General features: G+C 43.8%; 1 protein-coding gene across 1 annotated transcript in view; it reads right to left on the minus strand.

The window, feature by feature from the left end:
• Positions 1-16721, minus strand: part of DIS3L (DIS3 like exosome 3'-5' exoribonuclease) — a 32042-nt gene extending 15321 nt beyond the window's left edge. The window contains exons 1-6 of the mRNA XM_018053626.1: positions 16461-16721; positions 14930-15083; positions 6269-6397; positions 4395-4530; positions 1915-2091; positions 463-541 (exon numbers count right to left, since the gene is read on the minus strand). Coding sequence (XP_017909115.1) covers positions 463-541; positions 1915-2091; positions 4395-4530; positions 6269-6397; positions 14930-15083; positions 16461-16599 — 814 coding nt within the window. The 5' untranslated portion in view covers positions 16600-16721. The remainder of the gene's footprint in view (positions 1-462; positions 542-1914; positions 2092-4394; positions 4531-6268; positions 6398-14929; positions 15084-16460) is intronic.

Below are 20323 nucleotides of genomic sequence, written 5' to 3' on the forward strand. Positions count from 1 at the left end.
TCTGTGTTACTTTTTAAAAGACTCCAATGAGGCAATATATAACTTAGTGATGCAGTACAGGACAATGTCTTAAAACCTCACAGGTTCAGCCCCACTGCCTACCGGGTGCACCATCCTGGGACAGTTACTTCGCTTTTCTGTCGTTAAATTTCTTCATGTGTAAAAGACAGTAAACAATAACAATACCTACTTTAAGTGCTTAGAATAGTATCTGATACATAATAAGCACTCAATAAAATGGTAGCCATTACCATTTCTTAGAGTTATTACCAAAAAATCAGAAATTATAGACAAAAAAGCTAGGGAAGAAAAAAAAACAGCCCGTGATCCCACACAACCAGTGCATGTGAGGATATCTGACATGGCACGTATAGAAGCGACAATTTCAACTTTGCTTTCTTCAGTGTGTGATATCAGAGTAAAAAAAGCAGTATGGAAATTTATGTAAGGTTTATACTGAACCTGAATCTTTACTGCTGGCTCCTTGAAGTCGAACAAAAGCTTCTATTTGTGCTCTGTGTTTGTTGACATTCAGAGTTCCCTAAAATCAAAATCAATATGAAAAGCTTCTTTTCTATCTGTTTTAACCTCCAAAAGGTACATCTCAAAAACTTTATGAAAATATCCCCATTATATTCTTATAAGGTTTATGATCCCTTTCTTTAGGAATAATAATAATAATTCATTACCAACGTTTATTTTCTCCAGAGAATGTACCATCATTTTGACCTACTCTTAGCTGTACCAAGTGTTGCAAGTGCTACGATTTATCTCACCTAAGTGATGAGCAGTCTTTAAAGTATCTTCTTCCCCAAAATATCCTCAGGAATGCTGTAAACGTCATTACCAATTGGAAGCATTAGCCTCTCCAACAGATATAGTTTTTAAACACCCACATTCAGGGACTTCCCTGATGGTCCAGTGACTAAGACTCCTCGCTCCCAATGCAGGGGGGCCTGGGTTCAAATCCTGGTCAGGGAGCTAGATCCCACATACAACTGAGAGCTCACATGTCACAACTAAAAATCTCCCGTGTCACAACAAGGATCAAAGATCCCACAAAGAAATAAATAATTTTAAAAAATCCCTACACTTTAGGGAGGGAGTTCAATGTGGTAGGTTCAACCTAAATCTATGTAAAAATCTGTATGTAAAATTGATGGTAGAACAGTTCTGTATCTTGACTGCGGTGGTAAATACACAAATTTACACATGTGATAAAACTGCATGTGTGCGCACGTGCACACACAGAGTAAAGCACATAGAACTGTGGAACTCTGAAAAATAATTTTGATTTCCTCTCAAGACCCTGATAGTATCTGGGTCCTGGGTCCTGAGATAACACACAGACACATTTGAAAGGGGCAGGAAAATGGGAAAGGCATGAGGAAGTAAAATTTCAACAACCCTACAATTCTGCCAAAGCTCCAGACCTTAGTGCAAAAAGATATTCTCTTTCCCAGTGCGTGCTAAGGCGTGTCTGTCTCTGTGCGACCCTCTGGACTGTAGCCCACCAGGCTCCTCTGTCCATGGGATCCTCCAGGCAAGAGTACTGGAGTGGGCTGCCACGTCCTTCTCCAGGGATCTTCCCGACCCAGGGGTCAAACCAGCATCTCTTGCATCTCCTGCATTTGCAGGTGGTTCCTTCACCACCAGTGCCGCCTGGGAAGCCCACGGGAGGCATTTAAAGGCTGCCTGCGCGATGCTTAGAGTGTAACCTGATTAAGAGCACTAGGGAGTAGCTCCAAACCCAGGGGCGATGCCTACGGAGGGGACTCCCACATCGCCTTGAACACCGGCGACTCTGGCTTACGGAGGCCATCTCGCTGACAGCCTTTGAAATCAGAGGCCTGGGGCAAGAGCTAGATAAAGAAGAGCAGGACACACACTGGTTGGTCCCGCGCCGATCCTCACCTGGACGTAGCGCCCAGACTTGATGCCGGCTTCTAGCACCTCGAGGGGTACGTGTTCTGGGTACTCCTTCCCGTGGCTCTCCTGACTCTCATTCTCTCTTTCTCGTCGCGACTGAAGGATAGACTCACAGAGCTCACGGGCGGCCTTTAAATCAGGCCAAAAATTGTCCAGGTAGTTCTGCATTTAATAAAGGCACGAGAGAAACATGGTCAGGAGACAAAGGTTCTGTTATAGCAGCATTACGAAAACTCCGGAACAGGAACTGCCAGCGTGCGGTTTTGAAGAGGTGTTAAAGGGCAGTACCCTCCTGGTAGCCTCATGCTACCGGTTCATTTTCTACCATATTAATCCTGGCAGTCTTGCCCAGGGAACCGCAGGAGAGGCTGTTCCTACCGTGGAACACTTCTACCCCCTGACCACTCTGCATTTTCAAGTCTCCCTCACTCTCCAAAAACAGGCAAGTATGTGCACACATCCGGGCTGCCTGTCTTTACTTTGCTGCAGATAATCGCCCCCAGTGAATGGAGAGGAAAAGCTCCTACATGTGCACTTTAAAAAAAATCTTGAAATGTTTGAGATTATAAGAAATCTAAATAACCTGGCAAAAAATGGTGAGGAGTAAAGTATAATAAGGCAGTCTCCCCTCCCTCAACCTATAGGCAATCTCAGATGCGCAGAGAGGAGGAAAGGAAAGAGGTTTCTGTTATTTGGTGTTAGGCTTTCCAGCCTCATAAACTCCCTGAGGACCACATCTTCTTTTGTGACTATACAGATATAGTCACAATTCATGTGGTGACCTTTGTGGGGATGCTCTACCAATGTGACGACCTGGTATGAGACATAATTCCCAAACAAGCGTCAGGGTCCCCTCCAAGTAGAACATTACTGAATATTATTGTACTTCTTGGGGTAACTTGCAGAGAGGCCCTAGATAAGACACCAAGGTCAACACCCAGAGAAGACTGGTGTGGTGAGGCTGCCCACGCTTCATCTACCTCGTGTCCAGGCTACATATGCTCACTTCTTCAAGAGGACTTTATTGTCCTCACTCCTTCCAATCTACCTTCGAGTCTCCACAGAAAATTCTGGGCTTCCTGCTCATCTGAACTTCACAGTATCTCTTATTCTCTGCTATCATACACTGCTATAAAGCCCTCGGTCACACAGTTTGCTTAGGAAATGCTATACAAAATCAAACTGTACTATGCTACTGGGCTACAGAGAAAAGTAATTTTCACAAAAAGTAGAAAAACGTAATTTTAGTCAACTGTCCTCTGCAGGAACAAGACATGATGTATTGCAACAGAAAAAATAAGTGACACTGCCATTAATATCCAGCGCCCCTGGATTTTTCTGGCATGTCAGAACACTTTTTCTTTATAGCAGGGCCAAGAAAATTCTATTGGCAAATCTTTAGCAATACATGTACATGGGAACCTTTATAGGATCTGCAATTCAAAATCCAACTAGATGTTCTGTAAACTGACAGGGGCAATGGAGGGCCTCGTTCTAGTTTCTGAATCAAAAAACAATATTCACCATTGAAACCTGATCGACCGACTGGGCAGGCAGAAGTGACCAGTAATCTCTTGAGAGATTAACAGGCATCCTATTCTCCAAAAAGGTACCTAAGAAATAGGAGAACTGTGTTGGGTCAGAAAACTCAAAAAACACTCACTGATAATGCTGCTCCTGTCTGTTACATGGACACCAAGCTGGTCCAACAGCCTTCACAGAAGTAATACCACAGGTCACCTCGTCCCTTACCCTTACTGACCCACGCCCAAGGTCACAAGTAAAGAAGTGTGAGGAACACTGGAATAGCAGAAAAAGAAGACTGGCCTTTAAAACTATGTTTTGTGTATATTCAGCAGAACAGTTTTGGAGTCAACAGAGCATAGTGATTAAGAGCTTTGGAGTCAGACTGCCTGGGTTCTCATCCCAGTTCTATCACTTTCTCTCTGTGACCTTGGGCAAGCTGCTTTAGCCTTTCTGTGCTTCAGTTTCCTCACCAATAAAATGGGGATACTAACACCTGTCTCAAAGGGTTGTTGTTAGAACTAAATGAAATAATAAACTCAGAACAGTGCCTGGCATAGATAAATGCTGGCTATTATTTTTAAGTAGAACCATGTAAAACTGCCATTTTGTTCCGTCAAAAACAACAGAATATTGGCAATTTTATAAGATTCAACCTATCATCATTACTACTAGTATTATTGTTATAACTCTAAACATGTGTTCACTGTCAATAGGCGTTTACTGGTCTGCAGTCTTAGAAACTAGGCCTTACAGTCACAGGGAGTTTGCCCAAATTTGCCAAAGATAAGATTAATAAGGTGGAGAGTGATAAAGACACGGAACTTCTTAAAGCCTTCATTCTTTATTTTCCCTTTTCTGTATTGCCAAAGGGATCCAGAGCCTTATGAGCACCACTGTGGAAGTGAACACACACACACACACACCCCAGCTGGAAATACCTTGAAGGAAATCACAAACACTCCTTCTGTTTCACTCCCGTACTGCTGAATTGCCTCTTCATCTTCTGTCACCATAACGATGGGCATCCTGTCCTGGCAGTGATGATAGTACCAAGCGGCTGCATTGTAGATGCTCCTAGAAAGCAAGGGGCGCGTGAGCCCTCCCAAGGCAGACAAACCCAAGCTCTTGATCAGAACCTCACACTTGGCTTTCAATCTGCTCCCCTTTGGTTTATACAGACAACCATTCATTCATTCACCACGTACTTCCTGAGCACCCATTATAAACATGTCCTGGATTGGGTACTCTGGGGGATAAAAAGAAGAATCAGAAAGTGCTTGAGATCTCTTTTTTCTAAGACATCCAAGTACCACAGAAACCTCATCCATTTCTTGATATATCCTAGAAACCATGAGGCTCTGACACCATTAACACCTTTTAACTTGACGGATGAACCACATAGCACCACAAACAAGCTTTTGGCCAAGAGAAAAAGTAGGCTGGACGCAAGCAGCTGAAGATCATAACCCAGTAAAGGCAAAATCCAACATAGTACCACGTGAAATGTCTGAAAACCTTCCTGAGGAGAATCTGAATTGAAAATGGAGTCTAGGTCTGGAGATGTATTCAAGAAAGGATCGTGTTTCCAATGAAGTGGATGGACTTGGAAAGTCAGTTTCTGTAGGCATCTGTCTCCCTTTCTGCAAAGGAAGATGCTATATAAGGTTCCTTTAGTTCTAGAATTAAAAAATATTCACTGAGTACTGACTGCGTGCAAGCCTGTGTAGTTAGTGTGAGTCTTCACACGTGACCCAATCTAGCAAAAGATTTGCTTTTCCCTTTCTGCTGTGGAGCCCTGTGGGAACTTAGTCCATTAAAGACTCAGTATGTATCAGTGCTTATTTTGCTTTAGAGAATTTAAATATTTAATGGCTACACAGACAAAGAATTACAAGGGAAAAGATGATGTAAATATTTTGTACGGCTAAGCTGTTTTAAAAGTACAGTCTCTTTTGCCTTCTACAGAAGAGTGTAGCAGAAGCTACGGGTGCCCAGCACCTGCACCCTAAGGCTGCCTCTGGCTTCAGCTGAGGCGGGGTGACAGTTCTATCCCTTCTCAAGGGCCCGCTGACTGGAGTTAACACCCTCAGGGAATGACCCTCAGCTAGAGTGGTAACTAAGTGCCTTCGCCTCTGCCCTTGGAGGTGACTTCTGGGGCATGCTCTGCAGAGGTTCCCAGAAGACAGAGCCTCGGTTTCCCTCAGCAGCAACACATCCTTTACTGTTTTCCCTGCTTCTCTGCATCACTCTCCCCAGTTCCTCACTCCTGGTTCTGGGAATTGCTTCTCACATAAACAACTCATCTCCCAAATCCTTGCCTCAGGGCTCTGCATTTAGATACAGAGCCTCAACTATGACCCCCACTTCCTAAAACAGCTTGTCTAGAATTAAACTATGAGTTTCAGTTTAGTAAGACAGATGGGGATATTAAAGCAACTTAAACCAGAGAAAGCGAGATGATCTTAGCTTAAAAGTAGGAACTCTCCCTGCCATACACACACACACACACACACACACACACACACACACACACACACTTGCATTAAAGCTGTGACTTCTGGATCCTATTAGCTTTAGGGGCCTGGGGCAGACTTACTCTAGGCGCCTGTATCTCCTTAATTACAATTTCTAAAATTGTATTCAAATGACATCTCTAGAATGTGGACACATTAAGCATTTCAGTATTAATCACAGTTCCAGAATAACTGTTGGTTTGTTCTGGCATTATATTGAGATCAGCTGCGAAATAACCAACGGTAGAGAAATGAAAGAAGCTGACAGGGTGAAAACCTGGCTGTTATTCAGGCCATACCTGCTCTGCCACTTCTCCATGGACTCCCCTCTTTCCCGAGGGAGATAGCAGGACTGCTGGAACTCATTAGCGAAGAGGACACAGTCATGGCGCGCATCCTTTAGGAGATTCCGCAGTTTGTTATACTGTCTGTGACACAGAGAAGAATAATCAATCTCACGTAGCATGTACTCATCTCCTGCCGGCTCTTGCTAAGGTTCAGAAAAGATGAGGTGTTTTAGAGTGAAAGATTGATTATTTAAAACCCGAGAAACACTTATTTATATTGGCCTTAGTGTGTGCAGTGCACTTGGGCTGCTGTTTCTCCATTTCACCTGCTGGAATGGGCGTGGGCAGAGCCTCATTAGTCAGCTCATCCATCAGTTAAATTCCTCTACATCCCTTTCCCTTTCTGAGACCTCTGGCTGTTTATTATGTAATTATACGACCTTGCCTCATGTAGCCCCTTAGTCAAAGGCTCACAGAGGCAAGCAGAGTTTAGGGCTGTATTTTTATACTTCACTTTATTCCATAAATGACATTGGGTTTTAATACATTTTATTTTCTGCTGGCAGATATGGAAAAGGCATGTAAGGTAAGTTTGGGGATTTATCTGTGAATTTTGTTGATGCAGCCACACCATTTACATGAATGAAGGCTAACTTCATCTGTCAGACAACTAACAGAAAGTTTTAAGGTTTTTTTCCCATCAGGAGATCTTCCTGTTAATCTCAGCCAAAGCAAATAAAATGTAAAGTCTCATTTAAGTCAGTTTCTAAGAAGGTGCTTTTCAATTGTCTTGGTAAAATGAAATATATAATATTCACAATTATTTATTTAAAATTGGATTAATATTAAATCAGATGTTAAATTAACATATAAATTATCCAAGGTAGATGACTGGCATTTAATATAATAAAATTTGTGTCCTTGCATTCCTACCTCCAGCCTACCACCATGGATTTTTAAAAATGAGTCTTTTCAATAAAGCAAAGGCAGAACTTTAGCTTTTTTCCTCTAAATAAATGCTACCAAATCTATATCGTCTCAACACTTCATTGGAAAACAAGAAACACATTTTACTTTCTTAGTAATTCTAATTTTGAGCCACTTTAAAAGGAATCAACAGCAAAAAGAATCATCAAGCAACTACAACTTATAACTGTCCTGATGAACAAAAGGATTCAGCTTCATTTATGTGAATGGTAGCTTTCCTTCATAGAATTCTACTTGTGTAAACAAAAGCTGCTCCTTTCCCCTGGAAATGCCTAGAACATATTAAATTTATAATTTTCCCACTTTCACAAAGATACACTTGAAATCATTTTTCACAGCCTCTGAGAATATGCACAGAAGAGTCTCCATCACTGTGCAGGCAAGACCCAGACCCTCCTTACCAGGTGGCTAGGCAAGGACTTTCACTTTCTGCTCTACACAGTTCTGTCATGCATGAATTTTTTAAATGAGTATTTTTCTTGCTAAGCAATAAAAAATTCTAGAAGAGGTTTTATAAACATCTGAAATTTATTAATTCAGAGAAAATACTGAAAAATTATTGCCTGTTTTTCCTGATCTCCTCCAGTGTTTTGCTCCCTTTAGCCATATCCCTAATAAAGCACCTGAGTTCAGTGCAGGTATCGGCTGCACTATACCAGACTAAACAGCTTGCAGGTAGCAAACTCCTTCTCTGTGCTCTGCTGAGGGCCCTCAGGGGAACCATCTAGATGTCCCCGATGCTGCCCTTCATCTGCATGGTCCTGCTCATGGTGAACGCAACACAATCATCCAAGTCAAAACCAGAACTACCACATGTCCCAGCAATTCACTGCTGGGTGCAGACCTCGAAGGACTGAAAGCAGCGTCTCAAAGAGATATTTGCACACCCATGTTCATAACAACATTATTCATATTAGCTAAAAGGTAGAACCAGCCCAGGTGTCTACAGAGGAATGGAGGGATAAACAAAACGTGGTATATACATACCATGGACTGTTACTCAGCCTTAAAAGGGAAGCTCTGACATATTCTACAGCACAGATGACCCTTGAGGACATTATGCTGAGTGAAACAAGCCGGTCACAAAAGGACAAGTATTGCTTGATTACACTTATATGTATTTCCCTGAGGAGCCAAATACATGGAGATAGAAAGTAGGACGGTGGTTGTGTGTGTCGGCGGGCAGGGCGGTGTTGCGGGTCTTGGGGGAGGGGGAGGGGGGATTAACATTTAATGGGTTTCAGTTTGGGAAGATGAAAAAGTTTTGAAGGCGGGTTGTTACAACAGTGTCAGTGTATTCAATGCTACCAAACGGTATACTTAGATAGAGGTACATTTTATGTTATATATATTTTACTGTGATTAAAAAAAAAATAGCTACACTAATTGTCAAAATAAAACCACAAAGAAAGATCGAACAACCCATTTCAGTGGGATAAGTGCCATGAGAGGCAATGCGCAGGGTGTGATGGGAACCCAGGAGGGAAGAGGAAGGCATCCAGGAGGGAGGGAACGGGGTGGGTTGAGCATTAAGGGGACAAAGGGCCCCAGGGAGGAAAGAGAGGGGACAGCAGGCTCGAGAGAGCAGACAGCATGCTTCCTCCTTACATCTCTAGCACTTAACCCATGGCAGGTGCTCAAAAAAGGTCTCCAAATGAGTCAATGAACTCACAACCCGTTGAAACAACAGTGAACCAAATACAAGACACAAATGCCCTGGGACAAATTTTGACATGTCAGAACCCGGTTGCTCTTTTGCTAGGCTTCGCACACATCACTGCATTGGTTAGCATACCCGTACTCTAAACGTGGGGCTTCTCGAATCCAGTCCTCTCCAAATACCTGATGCTCCACAAGCCAGACCCAGGGGGGTTTACCACCAAATAAGCGTAATGACAATCCTTGCCAATGTTTGGAAAGATTTATCACTTAGCAAAAAGAATTTTCTCAATTTGAAGTTCTACTCCCATATATTTTCCTTAGACTTTTAGAGTGTGCTTCCATTTGTCAGCTACCTATCAGCCAGATAAAACAAATGAACAAATGGCGCGAGAATATTAATGGAGAAAGCAGGAAACAAGCAGCGCATCACTCTGAGTGCGACAGTCAAGTGCTCCTGTAGGCATGTGGGCTTATGGTTATAATTTCATAGCATATCCATAGAATACCGTCGTGTTTTTTGCTAGCCAGGGCTGGTGGTGCACATGTGGAATGAGATATATGAGCATCCTGCATGCAGCCAGCAGAGATCATCACAGGGCCTTAAACAAATCTGCCTGAATGACAGGACAAGGGTTTCAAACAGTCAAGTACAAAAAAGTTATCTGAAATTTAAAAAACTTCCAGTCTTACAGAAAAAAACCCTAGTTTCCTGGTCTGGCTAAAGTGTTTTCTAAATCTCCATTATCTATAGACAGTTTCTCAGGGGACAGCAAAACTTACCTTTTCTAGATTGATTTTTTTTTCTATTTTTATTCAATAGTGATCTTCTCTGCAGACGCCTTCCCCTGCTGACTCCTCTCTCTGGGGATTAGAAGTGGGCGTCATACAACCAATGGGAGATGTACAAGGAAGTGGGCTCCGTACTCAAGGCTGCATTGCTTCAGTTTTTGCAGAATTTGGGTGAGGTCTCCTAGACCTGCTTTCAGAGGTCCTTAAGTTTTCTACAAGAATTTCAAAAATTTCTACTTCCATTTATATTAGGTTGTATCCTTTCTTAATTTTCTTTTTTTCACTGTAGTTAAAGTCATATAATAGAAAACATAGTATCGTAACCATATTTAACTTATAGTTTAGTGACACGAAGTGCATTCAACCTGCGCAACTCTCATCCATCATCCATCTCCCAAATTATTCACCTTCCGAAACTGAAACTCTGTCCCCATTATACACTAACTCCCCATTCTCCTCTCCCTTCCGCTGCCCCCCAGCCCCTGGTATCTATCCGTGTACTTTCTGATTGTGAATTTGACTATACTAGGTACCTTGTATAAGTGGAATCAAACAGTATTTGTCTGCATTAGGTGATATTCTTAAAACATTTTAAATGGAGCATATTTTGGACCAGGCTTCTAGCTGCAATGCCATTTGGTGGCAGGGCCTGCCCTTTTGGAAGCCTCAAAGACGCCTCAAACTCAAGACCTCCACCCTCCCACCCCGATCTCCTCCAGTGATCCCCCTCTGTATCGGGTTACACAAGCCAGAAACCTTAGTGTCCTTCTTGACACTACCTTCTCCCTTATCGCACTTACATAAATCCATTACTAAACCCTATAGATCTTTTTAAAAAACAGTTACTTTATTGAGATATGATGCATAAAATTCACCCTTTTAAGATGTACAATTCAATGGTTTTTAGTGTAGTCCCAGAGTTATGTAACCGTTACCATTATCTAACTTCATTTTTATCAACCCCCAGAGAAACTTATACCCGTCAAGCAGTCACTTCCCGTTCCCTTTGACTCAGCCCCCGGCAACTACTAACCTACTTTTCGTCTCTTGGATTTACCTATTCTAGGCATTTTATATAAATGGAATCATACAATACAGGATTTCCATGTGTGTGGCTTGATTCTTTCACTTTGCATAACATTTTCAAGTCCATGTTGTAGCATTTATCACCACTTCATTCCTTGTTATGGCTGAATAATATGTCACTGTACGGTTAAACCACCTTCCGTGTAACCATTATCAGTAGCTAGACATTTGGGTTCTTCCCATAGTTTGGCTATTATGAATACAGCTCTTATGAACATCCGTCTCCGAGTTTTTGTGTGGACATGTTTTCAATCTGTTATATATTTACAAAGTTCTATAGATCTTACCTACTAAAGAGCTCTTAGAAAAGTCTATTTCTCTGTCTGTCTCTAAGCTAGCCACATCGCGCACATGACCTAAAGCAAGTGCCTCCTCTTTTCGCCAAGCCTCTTTCCCACTGGCCCAGTAATCTTTTCAAAATTGGAATCCGATCATGTTATCCCCCTTGCTCGCCCTTCACCACATCCCTGAGGCCCACGGGCCCTATCTTAGTCCAGCCCAGGGCCTCTCCTCCCTCCTCCACGTACCCCCTCCCCCAACCTTGCACGGCACAGTTCCCTTGCCCAGAAAGCTTTTCTCCTTTCTTTGCCTGGGACTCACACACCCCTCAGAGCTGCACAGGCCTCTCCCTCAGGAAAGGTTTTCCTCCGGCGCCTAGTCTGGGCTCTCCTGAGCCAAGCCCCACGCCTCAGCATGCCTGTCACAGTCGCGCTTCCCCATCTGTTTCTGAGTATCCATTACTGCCTGTCTCCCCATCAAGAGCACGTCTGCTTTTGTTCTCCACTGTATCCTCACTACTAGCAGTTTCTGACACACAGAAGCTCTCAAATACACAGATGAACACCTTAACACATGAATGAATGTCGGCCTCACAGGGCTATCGCATGAGCCCTCATTAAATAAACATTTGAGGACTGTTAGATGGCAGAGCGTGTGATTATTCCAATCAAAAACTTGACATTCCTCATACTGTTTTGTACAACATACTTATGAGAACAGGCATTTTCTGCATTGATATTGTTGAAATCAAACTACAAAATCATATTAAATATATAGAATCTATGTCTATAAACACAGAGGCAGCGTGTGCGTGCTTAGGCACTCAGTGAATTGTAGCCTGCCAGGCTCCTCAGTTCATGCAGTTTTCCAGGCAAGAATATTGGAGTGGGTTGCCATTGCCTACTCTAGTAGAGGCTATGTCTTTCCATTATTACACCCAACTCGGGTGATTTCGTTTCAGTAAAACAATGACATTAGTCCCATTAAATTAATGTTCATTTGCAGTTTTCTGATTTTGTAGCTTTGTTTAATTTGAAGGTCTGATTTGGGTTTAGGGTTGCACTAAGTAGTTAGGTATGAGGATTTATGCCTAAATTTATGTTGAAACATATTTGAGTAACAATTTAAATTAACACTGGGTATCTATGAGAATTTCTTTTCTTTTAGAAACAAAGTTGACTGCATTATTCATGTTGAGTAACACTGACGTAGAGTGGGGAGTTAGATTATGTTGACCTCTGAGATCCTCTCCGACTGTAACACTTTGATCTCAGTCTTATGTTATGTCCTAAGAGACTGAGACTCATGCTCTACAGATGGCATTTAGGAAGGAGTCAAAAGGAGAAAGCAAGGCATCCTTCTTCCAGACACTAGAGCAGACCAGGTATATTCACTTGACAAAACTTTGCTAAGCAATAATGTTCCTAAAAGCATGCCAAATAGAATGAATTATCTACCAGAATCTCAAAAATCTCTAAGGAAGAACTGAAAAAACTTTCCCCAACATTAAATGAAGCAAAGCACCAGAGAGCCTCTGTTAGGCCGTAGGCGTGCCAAGTTACTTCAGTCGTTTCCGACTCTGTGTGACCCTATCAACTGTAGCCTGCCAGGCTCCTCTGTCCATGGGGATTCTCCAGGCAAGAATACTGCTCTGGGTTGCCATGCCCTCCTCCTGGGGATCTTCCCAACCCAGGAATTGAACCTGCACCTCTTATGTCTCTTGCATTGGCAGGGGGGTTCTTTACCACTTCTGCTAGGCCACCTTTGGTTAAATACAAATACTCAAATGATTTACATGTAACACTTACAAAGGCCAAATTAATCAAGCTTATCTCCTGAATCTTACACGTTCAATGGTTGTCATCAACTATAAAGCTAGCTTTTAATATATGACACTTTGTAGGGCTTAGGTCAGAGAAGGCACTGGCAACCCACTCCAGTACTCTTGCTTGGAAAATCCATGGATGGAGGAGCCTGGTAGGCTGCAGTCCATGGGGTCGTGAAGAGTCGGACACGACTGAGCGACTTCACTTTCACTTTTCACTTGCATGCATTGGAGAAGGAAATGGCAACCCACTCCAGTGTTCTTGCCTGGAGAATCCCAGGGACGGGGAAGCCTGGTGGGCTGCCGTCTATGGGGTCGCACAGAGTCGGACACGACTGAAGTGACTCAGCAGCAGCAGCAGCAGCAGCAGCAGGGCTTAGGTAACTTCCTTTAGCTGTTTCAACCTGAATACACCTGCTGGTCGCCTAACGGGTAAATAAAACACCAAGTCCCAAACCTGCTGATTCCTTTTACTTCTTCTTATTCCTCGTCATCAGTCATGTTCATTTCCCTGCATTGAGACCAGTCTCAAAACTATCTCCTTCAGAAGGCATTTTCAACTTCACACCCCATGTTACTTCTGCACTTTCCACATTAAATCATCTTACATGTGTCCAAGGTATGCCACAATTACCTTCTTGCTTCTTGCATCTAACTCCAACAAGACAAGTTTGTTGAGGGAGGGACCAAGACTTCTTTTTGTACTTCAGAAAGCCTGGAACTAGGAGCTCAAAAATGGCAAAACTAGGGTGTTACCCTGTGAGTCTGTTCCATGACTCTTCAGCTTTTGTTTTCGTATTTAGTACATTCAGAGACACAGTGAAGTAATTGAAAACCAGTAATTTTTCAAGTTAACTACTTTTGAAATGTTCAGGAAGAAAGACTATTTAAATTCCAATTCTTTGCTTTCAAATGTCCCCGGAATTGGTTTTTGAAACAATCCTTAATATTAAAAATATTTTAGAAAACAGAAGTTGAAAAGGCTCAGCAGTGTGTTAGCAACTCACACTATAACAGCAAATTGATTTTAGTAGCAGAAATTGAAATACGACACCTGGAGCAGCATTTAAACCTGGATGCGTATAAACATTTATATCTTTGTGTCTGAACAAAATCAACTTCAAGCTCATATAAAAACATTCTATCTGAAAAGCCTGCACACAGTCTAGTAACTGCATATTTTTTGAATTGAGCATATAATAAGGACAACTTATCATTTTCATACACAAATAAACACACTTCATCTTTTACTACCAATGTCTGAAGAAACCACAACATTTAAAAAAGAATAAACATAATTTCTGCTTAACTTGGGGTGTTAAGAGTTTGGGTGTATAATTCTCATATGCTGTTTCCATACAGCCATCAAGTTCAAATCATAAATCTTTTCCCAACTTAAAAGAAGCAAAACCATTTATAGTGTATTTGTTTAAAAGGTGAAAAACTGCTCTTCCTTTATGTACAAGGCAAGCATTTAGACTGAGTTCAACCAGAAATTCTTTGTTTAGCAAATACAATTACTAAGGTTGGTGGTTATACCAGTAGTCTAAAAATAAAACAAGTTAATTCTGGTTTCACTGAATAAAGCACAAGCGATTAAATAAATTTATCAAGAAATTTGCCTTCCCAATAAAGGAGCCTCAAATTTTAAAACACCTTCTTTTTCCCAGGGGGAAAATAATGCACGTTTCTGAAACAATATATCTATAAATAAGATGATTAAATAATATGTAGTTTTCAACCAGAAGTAAGCAATAGGTCTGCTACTATAAAAATGCAAACCAAAAGCCAAGAATCTTAAATACCGACATCCTGGGGACACTGCAGTTTATTGATTTACAGTCAGATCTTTGGGCCAGGTGTTGAAGAAGAAATATAAAAGAATGTTACTGCATTCCTTACTGGCAAAGAAAATGCCAGATTAGTTCAAAAAGTCCTTTCTGATGAAAATAATGAATTCCTCCCCTCTCTCTCCAACAAGGGACCTTTTCTAAAGGGGAGAAAAATCCTGCACCATAAATAAATAAATAATGCAAAACAGATACCTCCGGCCTCTTTGATGCTGCACAGCTTGACAAGCAGTTTGCATGAAAACAATTCCCTTCAACTCAGGAAACTCAAGGATCTCAAGGTAATCTTGAACGACTTTCCAATCTGGAACCATGTAATGAGTCACGTCACCAGACAAGAGTTTCCCATCTGAAGCATAATTCAAAACGGAAGAGATCAGACAGCGTTTGCAAACCTGGCTTATTATGATTTCAATGTCACGGTGTCCCCATGTGCAGAACAACTTCTAATCTTAACAACACTGTGAAGTTTTTAAAAGAAAATCCACTTTGGTAGAGGTAAATTCAGCACCTTCATTTTTCTGAAGTTATGATAAATAAAAGCTCAGTGTGGTCTATGGTGTTGCCAGTCGTACAGAGGATGACAGATTAAAATACAAAAAACAAAAACAAGCAAATCCAAGCACAACTTAACTTTGTGTTAACTCATTGACCTACACTCACATTCCAGTGGGGCACCACAAATAAACATGTTAACCACCTGTTTATGCCCAGGCATTTCAAATCGGTTCTGTTTCAAGCTTGCGAAAGTGCTCAGAAGTCTCCCTGGGCCAGGAAGGCTGAATTGACTAGAAAAGATGCTCAGTGCAAGGAGGGGCAGAGGTGGGACTTCCACCCAGCCTGTGTCTCGGAGCTGGTTAGCCGAGCTGTAACTGAAATGTTCACATTAACCATAAGCTGAGGATCCCAGACATTCGCTGAAAAGGACCACCATGCTCCTCTGCCACCACGGGGAAGAGAACCTGCAACCTCCATCGTTAAATCGGCCACCCCAGCAGCCTAGAAATCAAGTGGAGGAAGGTGTAGTGGGCAGCCGACCCAAATCCAGTTTCCCCATGACCTTCCTAGACAAGGAGGGCCCAAATGATTCACAAATTCTAGTCAAGTGGGCTCTCCACTGGGTAAATGTCTGAGGCCTCGGTGCTGGTAGGTTAGAAAAGTGGTGGGGAGCAAAGCAAAGTACAACGAGAAGCAGCAGCAGCGTCTGCTCCCGCTCCCCGGCTGGCACTGCAGGGCCCACGGCTCGGGACCTCCTGGTTTCACCACCGCGAGCCTGGGGCCAGACGCTCCAGCGCCCACAGGCCCCCCGGAGAGCCCCCAGACCAGGCATCTGCGCGGCGGGGGCGCCTGCCCCTCGGCCCTTCCGCTTCCCGGGGCAGAGCAATCGGGAGTCGGGGTTGAGAGACCGCGGAGCCGTGGCCCGGCCCAGCTCTCGGAGGTCTGGAAGCCGCCTGCCCCTTGCGCGCGACCGGCAGCCGGGTCGCAGGTGATGTCTGGAGGCGGGAGGAGGCCCGGGGGCCTCGGACTCTGCGCCCCCGCGGCCCCGCTCTCCGCCTCTGGGCCGCGCCCTTCCACCTTAAGGCCGACGCTCTACCCCGACCCCGCCGCCCCAGCTCCAGCTCGGCCTCGGCGCCCCGCGCTCCAGCCCCGGCCACCCAGCGGCCACCCAGCTCCCGCCCGGCCTCGGCTCCCGGTGCCCCCAGCCCTCCGCACCCCGGGCCCTGACCGTTGCGGCAGGTGGCGGGCTGCGGGCAGAGCGGGCTGTTGCAGGGCACGCTGGGCCGCAGGTAATGCTCCCGCACAATCCGCAGCGTCCGGCCGTGGAAGGTCCTCAGAAGCAGCACCTTCTCCCGCTTCTGCAGCATGCTGGTCGCGCCCGGACACAGTTCCGGGCCCCAGGAGGCGCCCGCTCCGCGAGCGGCCGGGAAGCGGCAGCCGAGGCGCCGCGCGGGCGGAGGCGAGGCCGAGGCTCCGGGCCCGCCCCCTCGGCCTAGTCTCCGCGGAGCTCCAGGCGGGCAGGCCCTCCTAGGCGGCCTGAGCGCTCCGGGCTCCACACTGAAAACCGCCCTAACGGCCCGAACCCCGGTGTTGTGAGCAGCAAGAGGCCCGCGGTGTGGGTATTCCAGCCGGACTCACAGTCTCTCCCCAACCCTGCCTCAGTTTCTCCCCTCCTTAACGGTTGCCTGGGGGTGGAATTGCCTGGGAGGGGTGGAAAAGACTTCAGGGAGACGAAGATAATACAGATCTTCTTCCACATACGATGCGATCAGGTCCTGATAAACCCATCTACGTTGAAAATCCATTTAACACACCTAACCTACCCAACATCACAGCTTAACCCAGCCTATCTTAGACCTGCTCAGAAAACTTACTTTGGCCAAGAGTTAGGCGGAATCATCTAACACAAAGCCTATTTAAGACAGTATTGAATATCTCGTGTAATTTATTGAATGCTGTACTGTTAAGTGAAAAGCAGAATGGTTGCCAGCGTTTCGGTTTTTACTCTGCTGATCACCATGCTGTCTCGGAGCTTAGACTTGTTCCCCTGCTCAGCATCATGGGAGAGTGTCTTGTGCCATTAGCCCAGAAAAGATAAAAATTCCAAGTGGGTATTACTTTCACACCACGGTAAAATCCAAATATTATAAGTGGAATCATGGGAAGTTGAAACTGTCAGTACAGGGAAACTACTAAAGTCTTGCAAATATTTGGTGCAACTGTGAAGGATTATTGTACTTTGTTTCTACCTTCAGGTCCATATAGGAATGAGACTCCCTTATTAAAATGGATACTTATCTTTTTGTTGTTGTTTAGTTGCTAAGTCCTGTCCGACTCATTGCAACTCCATAGACAGTAGGCTCCTCTAGGCTCCTCTAGTCCATGGGATTTTCCAGGCAAGAATACTAGAGTGGGTTGCCATTTCCTTCCCCAGGGGATCTTTCTGACCCTGCTTTCGCATCTTCTGCTTTGACAGATGAATTCTCTACAGCTGAGCCACCAGGGAAGCCCAATCATTAGTGTTTTGTATTAATATAGATAAATATTAGTATGTTCTGTTTGTTGCTCTTGCTATCCCTGAAAGAGCTAAAAGATTCAGCAAATAAGCCAGCAACCCTGCTAACTCAACATTTTTTTCCCTTTAAAAAGACTATTTATTTTTAATGTCATGTATTTTTAATTCATATAAAAATTCAAACAATGCAGATAAAATGGAAACCAATCCTTTCCCTTGAGGTAAACATTATCTATTCAACCTCAGCATGATAGCATTTGCAGCCTCTGGCAAAGGAATTCTCCTTGAAATTTGATGGAGACTAAAACACAGTCCAAAATCACTGCAGATGGTGACTGCAGCCATGAAATTAAAAGACGCTTGCTCCTTGGAAGAAAAGCTATGACTAACCTAGACAGAATATTAAAAAGCAGAGGCATTACTTTGCCAGCAAAGGTCCATCTAGTCAAAGCTATGTTTTTTCCAGTAGTCATGTATGGATGTGAGAGTTGGACTATAAAGAAAGTTGAGCGCCTAAGAATCAATGCTTTTGAACTGTGGTGTTGGAGGAGACTCTTTAGAGTCCCTTGGACTGCAAGGAGATCCAACCAATCAATCCTAAAGGAAATCAGTCCTGCATATTTATTGGAAGGACTGATGCTGAAGCTGAAACTTCAGTGCTCTGGCCACCAGATACAAAGAACTGACTCATTGGAAAAAACCCTGATGCTGGGAAAGATTGAAGGTGGGAGGAGAAGGGGACGACAGAGGATGAGATGGTTGGATGGCATCACCAACTTGATGGACATGAGTTTGAGCACGCTCCAGGAGTTGGTGACGGACAGGGAAGCTTGGTGTGCTGCAGTCCATGGGATCACAAAGATTCAGATAAAACTGAGTGACTGAACTAAAATACAGTCTCTTCTGAGATCACACTTTCTTGGTTCGATGGAAGCCACTGTTCCTCCAAACTCTCATCAAAGACCTTTGAGCTGCATCAGGAACTTAACAAAGAAGTGTCATTTAATTTCCACAACAAGTCAGTGGAGTCAGGCATTATTATCCCCATTTTACAGATGATGAAATAAGATTAGAGAGGTTAAGCCTATCAAGGTCAAGATTATCCACTTATTAAGTGATGGAATCAATATCCAAGCTGGAATCTGGCTGAATCCAAAGCAGGCTCCTCACTCTTCACAGATGAATAAAATGTAACTCTTATATCTAAGGAGTTTATAGTCAACTTGTTCAGTGCTAGTTAAGGCACCTCAACCAGCTGGTGGAAGAGCATTGGCACTTTCCTTTATGCTAAAGTGAGCAGAACTAGAGTATTCAGTTTGATTACTTTCTCTAGGGCACTGGTCTGAACCCTCTTGGCACCAGGGACAGTTTTCTTGGAAGACAGTTTTCCACTGACTAGGGGTGGAGGTGGGTGGGTGGCTGGGTGGGAGAATGGTTTCAGGATGATTCAACCTCATTACATTTAGGGTTTGCATCCTATGAGAATCTAGTGCCTCTGCTGGTCTGACAGGCGGTGGAGCTCAGATGGTAATACCAGCTTTGGGGAACAGCTGTAAGCACAGGTGAAGCTTTGTTCACTCTTCCACCCCTCACCTCCTGCTGTGTGGCCTGGGCCGGGGGCAGTGGTGTTGGGGCCCTCTGCTCTGGGAGAACATATTTTTTGTTGTTGTCATTTTTAATCTTTTGTATCTTTTGGCTGTGCTGCAAGGCATTCAGGATCTGAGTTCCCTGGCTAGGGATGAGCCCTCATCCCCTGCATTGGAAATGTGGAGTCTTAACCTGGGCCACCAGGGAAGGCCCTCTGGGGGAATATATTAAAAAGTCATGATCGCTCACTCATTGCATTTTTATGTGAAGTTATCTGCATGTGGGATGATGTGAGTGAGGTCTGAGACAGAATGGCACAAGTTAGGAGGACGTCGCAGTGCTGGCCCCCAGGTCAAAGCACTAGGGGGGCCCATATGGCAACCAGCAGCGCAGGAGGGCAGGTCTAGAGACCCCAGGCTTGACCTTTACATAAGAATGCTCCTGACAGCTGCTCATGATTCCCTCCAAAGTGCTCCCATTTTCTCTCTCTCTCTTTTTTTTTTTTTTGACTTCTAATGTGTCCTTAACATCTCTCTCTAGCGTTACTTTAAACTATTTAAAACAATAGTGAAGGACAGGGAAACCTAGCATGCTGCAGTCCATGGGGTCTAGAGAGTTGGACACGACTGAGCAGCTCAACAACAACTTTAAACTTCCTCTAAGTTGGGACTAGTGATCTTTCAAGGTAGAGAATGTGTCTGGGGCTCTGTTGAAAGTTGAGGTTATCAGTATTTAAAATAATCCAAGGCCTGCCAAGCACTTCTTTGGCTTGCATGACAACGCTAATGTACAAATTATGTTCTCAAAAGCATACTCCCTTATTTCTTGGAACTGATGATCTGAAATGGACAAGAATGCCTTTTTGTTGATTTGTTTGTCTCACAGACCATCTCATGCTTCTTGGATGAAAATATGTTTCTCTCTCAGTTAGAATAAACTAGGTTATGCTGCAGTAATATACAACTTCAAAAATCCCAATGACTTAAAAC

The sequence above is a fragment of the Capra hircus genome, chromosome 10 (genome assembly GCF_001704415.2).
Source record: "Capra hircus breed San Clemente chromosome 10, ASM170441v1, whole genome shotgun sequence".
Taxonomy (NCBI): domain Eukaryota; kingdom Metazoa; phylum Chordata; class Mammalia; order Artiodactyla; family Bovidae; genus Capra; species Capra hircus.